The sequence below is a fragment of the Cannabis sativa genome, chromosome 2 (genome assembly GCF_029168945.1).
Source record: "Cannabis sativa cultivar Pink pepper isolate KNU-18-1 chromosome 2, ASM2916894v1, whole genome shotgun sequence".
NCBI lineage: Eukaryota > Viridiplantae > Streptophyta > Magnoliopsida > Rosales > Cannabaceae > Cannabis > Cannabis sativa.
In genome coordinates this window covers 29,105,420-29,112,178 of record NC_083602.1, presented here as the reverse complement: position 1 = coordinate 29,112,178, position 6,759 = coordinate 29,105,420, and the positions used below count along the sequence as shown (strand labels likewise).

Sequence of the window (6,759 nt, the reverse complement as noted above, 5' to 3'; positions counted from 1 at the left end):
TTTAAATGAAAACTTGAAGAAACTATATACATGGAGCAACCTAAAGGTTTCAAGGTGGAATCAAAAGAAGGGGAACTGGTTCGTCTACTGAAGAGGTCTTTATATGGCCTAAAGCAATCTCCAAGGCAATGGTACAAGAAAATTGACTCTGTAGTCACTAAAGTTGGTTGTATCAGATCTAAGTATGACACCTGCTTGTATTTTACAAATCTAAATTCACAAGTTGCAACTTTCCTGTTAATCTATGTTGATGACCTGCTTATCATGGGTAAAGATCAAAACCAAATAAGCAAACTATAGTATGTACTAAATAGTGAGTTCAAGATGGACATGGGAGTTGCTAAGAAAATCCTAGGCATTGAAATCAGAAGAGACAAGAAGGAAAAGAGGCTGCTGCTTACACAACAATCTTACATTGAGAAGGTCATTAAGAGGTTCAATATAAAGGATGGAAAAGAGACTCAAGTTCCATTAGCTGGCCATTTTGCATTCACAACTGAACAATCTCCAAAAGATGAAAAATCCAAGAAAAGAATGGAAGAAATTCCTTATGCCAAAGCCATTGGAAGTGTTATATATGCTATGATAAGCACAAGGCCTAACATAGCATATGTTGTCAGCACTTTGAGTCGATTTATGTCCAATCCTAGTGAGGATCATTGGACTGGTTTAAAATGGCTTTTAAGGTATCTAATAACAACCTCAAACTATGGTTTGAAGTTTGAAAAGACTGGCAGTACATTGAAGTTAGAAGGATTTGTTGATGTTGATTATGCATCAAACAAGGACACTAGAAAGTCGATTACTAGCTACTGTTTCCAGTTGAATTCATGCTGTATAAACTGGAAATCTCAGCTACAACCTGTTGTTTCTTTGTCAACTACAGAAGCCGAGTTTATGGCAATAACAGAGGCCTTCAAGGAAGCAACATGGATCAAGGGTATTCTACAAGAAATCAACATGCTGAAAGGAAAAGTTTTTGTATTTTCAGACAGTCAATCTGCCATTCACTTGAGCAAGAACCCAGTCTACCATGAGAGATCCAAACATATCGACATTAGAATGTTTTGGATCAGGGACAAAATAGAAGTTGGAGAAATCGAATTGTAGAAAGTCCCCACAGATGAGAATCCTGCTGATGCAGGAACTAAGGTGCTGCCAGTGAGCAAGTTCAAGTATTTCATGAACTTGCTCAACTTTGGACCTGTGTAATCTCTCAGGTTCACTCCCCCAAGTGTGCTGTTTCATTAGTTTTCTATGAATTAAGGTGGAGATTGTGGTGTAATTCATAGAAAACCAATATTGTTTCAACTTGCAAGAAGTGGCAGTTAAATTGGTTAGCCTTGTTGTTTTTTGTTAGAGGCTCGGTTTTGTGAGCAGTTATCTAACCTATATAAACACCATTTTTGTAATCAATGAAAAGTGACAGAAAAGAAAGAAATTGATAGAGAAGGTGAGAATCAGAGAGAATTGTATTGAGAGAGAGAGAGAGAGAGAGAGAGAGAGAGAGAGAGAGAGAGAGTGAGTGAGAGAGAGAGAGAGAGAGAGAGTTAAAGGCTGTAGCTCTTGAAGGTTATGAACCATGGTATTCATGGTATTCTAACCAATCGGTCATAGAGGTTTGAGAGTAGATATCTCTTTGTTTGCTACTCTGATTGAAGATCAGGAATTGGTGTTTGTAAACAATATTTTAATAGTGGAAATACTCCTTGGGGGAGAGCTGGAATAGGACTCACATTGAGATCCGAACCAGGATAAAATTCCTTGTCTCACTCTTTATTTTTCCCTATTTTCTGCATTGATTTTTTGTCTTGTTTATGTTTGATTCTTTTCTGGTTTTAGTATCAGGTTTATGAGCACTGTTGTGCATGTGTGTGTGTTGAGTTTGTGTTGTAGGAATCTACAACAAATGTCTATAAATGTAAAAATTTAAAAGAATTCTTAATAAACCAAATATTTTAAGAGGCAAAATAAGTGTTGTTGAAAATTTAAAAGAAAAAAATTGCTAATTATTAAAAAAAAAATAATAACAACAAAATTGCAAATAATTGCTTCCTTTATTATTGACGAAATTTGAGCTAATTGACTTTTATTGCACACCAAATGTTCCAAACAAGTTTTCTATTTTTTTTTTATGGTAAATACTATTTTAGACTCCGTGTTTTACAAAAATTACTAATTGGACCCTTTGTTTTGTTAAATGACAAAATAGACCCTGTATTTTTTTAAAATTGTACAAATAAGATCTTGAATTGATTTTTTTATCAAAATAAAACTTAATAATAATTTGATCTATAGATGTTATGAAAAAACTAGTTACATTTTCTGTTCGTGTTAGAAATTATCTTAAAGTTGGTTATATTAAAAAATAAATTGTTGAAAATTAAGCTCAGTGTCCTATTTTTACTATTTTGAAAAATATAGGATCAATTTTTTCATTTAATAAAGCAGAGCGTTCAATTGGTAACTTTTACAAAATACAAGGTACAAAATAGTATTTAATAAGTCATATATTTTAAAAGTTAAAACCAATAGTATTGAAAATTCAAAAAAAAAATTACTAATTATTAAAAAATTAAAGTAACAACGAAAATGCAAATAATTGTTTAGTTTATTATTGACGAAATTGGAGGTAATACTTTTATTACACACCAAATGTTCTAAACTAGTTGTTTATTTTTTATCCAACAGAAGATCAGAGCTTGAGATCAAGAAATAATTATAATTTATATGGTTGCTTTTTTTTTGAAAGAAAATTTATATGGTTGCTTGCCACCTACTTATTCTCTGTCTGTTTCTATCTTGTATAAGCGTGTTTGAGTAACCAAAATAAGAGCAAGTAAGGAAAATACATTATTCGATCCCTACTTAACTCAGTTAAGGAGTATGGATTGCATATTTCATTTCCTAATAATAATAATAATAATAATAATAATAATAATAATAATAATAATAATGAGGGTACTATTTTAATCTCCTATTTTAACATCTTAGCCAATTATTTGTCCCAAAATATATGCCCTAATATTCTTTTTTTCAAATTCTTTTTCATGGCTATGTCTATCATAATTACAATATCATACTTCTAATATTTTTTAAAAAAATTGAATAATTTACAGTATCGACAATTCTTGATATTCCAATTTATCATACATTTAAAAATAATTTAAACATATTTTCTCAAGTATAAAAATTAGGATAAAATGTTCGTTTACAAGAATGATATTATAAATGTAATATTGCTATAAAAAGAATTAAAAAAAATACTCTAACATGCGTTTTTGGATGCAAAGATTAACTAAAATATTGTCTTATAATAAAATGTTGTAATTAGCAAGATTCATACTAAATTGAGTAGAGTAGAAGTAGTATGTATCTCTACTTATCTGTAATTTAAGTATAGGCATCGATGCACATTTTATCTATTTCGATATCTGAGAGAATATTTTAGTCTAATTTTTTTATTGCCTTAAGATGTTCTGTAAAATTTTGAGAGATTTAAAAAAATTTATTAACACGCTGAAAACAGAATTAATTCAAACAATTTTTTATACGCGAGACTCTTTTATTTTATATATATGTAAAATAGACTGTTTGAACTCTATTTTCAATATGTTAATTTTTTTAAAATTTTTTATAATTTCACAAAATATTTTAAATAACTACAACGTAACTTAGAAGTCCATAAAATTAAATAAAATAAAATTTTTTTCTTACATACTAAAGTGCGCCCATGAATTTCGCCATTAAATTCTTTCGTGCGTAGCTAGCTGATGACCAACAAGCTAAGCAGTCGAGGTCCCCACATGTTCAACATGAGGCAATGTTCCTTATCAACAGTGGTTGCCGTCTCATAATAATAATCTCCTCTACAAAGGGAATAGCATCGAAAATCAACGCCAATATAACATATCGACCACATATAAGTAATGAAATAAATAAATTCCTCATTTCCTTGAAATTCATTTATGTGGATATAGATTATCATTCATCGTTCATAAATATGTATAGTTTTTATTTTATTTTGACTATATATGTTTTTTTTTAATGCTTATTTTGACTAAATATAAGTACTAGTACTGTACATGTAGGGCCCGTTTGGTACGCAGGATTGGACTGGATTGGACTGGACTGGACAAGATTGGATTATGCTGAAAGTAATCCTGTGTTTGGTTTAAGAATAGGCTGGACTATTTTATTTATTTCCATTTAGAAAAAGTAAAACTTAAATTAAAATAAAAATAAAAAATATATAATAATAAATTAAAATTAAAATATATAATAACAGATAAATAAAAATGAATAATTCGTAGCAAAAAATAAATAAATTATAAGATAAAATAAAATAATGTATCCTATATAATTAAATATATATCATAAATATATAATAAAATATTTTATCATATTTTTGATTTAATAAATAATTAAAATAGTAAAATAAAAATAGTTGAATTATATAAAATTGTTTATCTTAACACTAATTTAACATAAATATTAATTTTTTTAAATATTTATATAAATTTTTTAGTAATTTAAAAATAATATAAAATTTTATTGTCATATTGTTTTTCTTAGAATTAATTTAAGTAACTATTGTTTAATTAATAATATTTTAAATTTTGGAAACTTATGTATAATAATTCAAAATTATACATTTTCACTAATTTTAATGAATAAATTTTGATACGAAAATTTATAAATAAATGTGTGATAATTATTTCATTTAAATTCTTATTAAATTTAAAGTATATTAATAAAATTAAAATTAAAAAAAAAACGATAAAAAAAAAAAAAAAATCTCACCTGCATGAGATTATTTATCCCACCCTGCTGGATGGGATAAATAATCCCAGACAGATGAGGTTAGCTGGATTAGTTATCCAGACTTCTAACATGCCCAAACACTGGATTAGACAAATTAGCTTGTCTAATCCAATCTAATCCTGCGTACCAAACGGGCCCGTACAGTTTGACCATAATTAGTTAAACACTACATGTCAATTTGAAAGAATATTATGTACTACATGTACCAAATCTCAATAGTGAAGGATTAAACATATTGTGTACATATCAAAGAGAGGCACTTGATGAAAGTAGTCAATTAATTGTGCTAGTTCGTTAATAATTATTAAGTTGAAAAATCGCAAGCATGTGTCTTTACCTAGTCATTGTTATTTGTTCATTAGAAATAATAATAATAGGGGTAAGTTGAAAAAATACTGCTTTTATTAATCAATTAATCAAATTTACTTCTAATTTTAAATTTAATTAAAACATACCTCTTTTTATATGTATTGTACTTAAAATACCCTAATATAAGAGAGTCACATAAAGAATATCTTGAAGTGACAGGAGTAAAATTGGTACAATGTTTAAAAAAAAAGATAAAAATGATAGACTTTAAAGAAGAGGATAAAAATAAAAGATAACAATATAAAAAATATATAGAGTGTAATTTCCTCATAATTAATAATATATGTATATTTATATAGAAAATTTCTACTATAGTCTATAGGTACACTTATTTTGTCATTATAGTATAGGGATATTTTTCTAACCCTTGATATATTTGACTTTTGAGTGTATAACTTATCTAACATATACTTGTGTGTATTAGATTAAAAAATTTGGGGATTTTTTTTTTTTTTGGGTAGGTGCTAAGGGAAAAACCTATGGTGAGGCATGGTTTCTTTTTTCTCTTTCATCAAAATTCCTTTTAGATCCAACCCCAACTTCTTCAAAATCTGGTGTTTAATATACCAAAAAATCAGATTTTATCTGAAACTCACTCCTTGTTATGGCCTTCTACATTGGTGAAAATATCCTACCACTAAATATATATAGTTGGTTTATATGCATTTATCTTCCACATCACCTATCATCTTATATTGTCATGTTTTTAGGTTTCTAACAACTGTTTAATGCTCAAACATTTGGCTTAAATTTTAATGTAACTTGGTTACTGAAATCATATGTGAAGATTTTAATAAGAATGAAACTCTTGATATGAAAAAACAAATCACAAAAAAAAAAATAAAAAAATCTCAGATCGATGTACCTTTTAACAAAAAAGAATCATAAAATATTTAAAAAGCAATTACCAAACATGAAACTAAGATTTTAAATTGATTAAGAATATATAGGATAAATATGTATCCCAAAATTTTTGGGTCAATTTCTTTGGTACATAGTCGATTTCTCTGGTACAAAAACGAAGTGTTATGTACAATCACTCCATGAGAAAGAGAAGGAATAACACAGGAAAAAAAAAGAAAATTACAAATTGAAGAAACGGTGAAGAAATAAAACAAAACTGAGAAATAGGAAGAAGAAGAAGAAAACGAAGAAGAAAGAGAAAGAGCTGGCAATGAGTTTTACACGCAACCTAAAACTTTTAGTCACAGTAAAGAAATAGGGTGAAGAAGAAGAATTGAGTGGAAAGAGAATATATTATTTAATTATTATTTTAAAAATAATATTTACTTTTACTTGTTATATATTATTAAAATATTTTAAGAAATAATATAATGTAGCGCAAATATGTATTATTATTATACATCCACCTATTTATTACCATTAGATTTATCATCTATGGTTGTAAAAACTTCTCTACCATGAGGACAAAATAATAGTTCATACCATAGTCTTGTCCTATTTATATATACTAGATTACTTTTACGTGTATGTTTAGTTTTATTTTATGTCATGTATTTTAATTTTAAAATATTACAATAATCAATCTCATATATAATTGGTGAT

At 27.5% G+C, this 6,759-nt stretch overlaps 1 protein-coding gene across 1 annotated transcript; it reads left to right on the top strand.

The window, feature by feature from the left end:
• The first annotated feature begins 324 nt into the window (after positions 1–324).
• Positions 325–1,110, top strand: LOC133034243 (secreted RxLR effector protein 161-like). Its single transcript, XM_061109292.1, has one exon. The coding sequence runs from the start codon at positions 325–327 to the stop codon at positions 1,108–1,110; it is 786 nt and encodes a 261-aa protein (XP_060965275.1).
• The last annotated feature ends 5,649 nt before the right edge of the window (positions 1,111–6,759 follow it).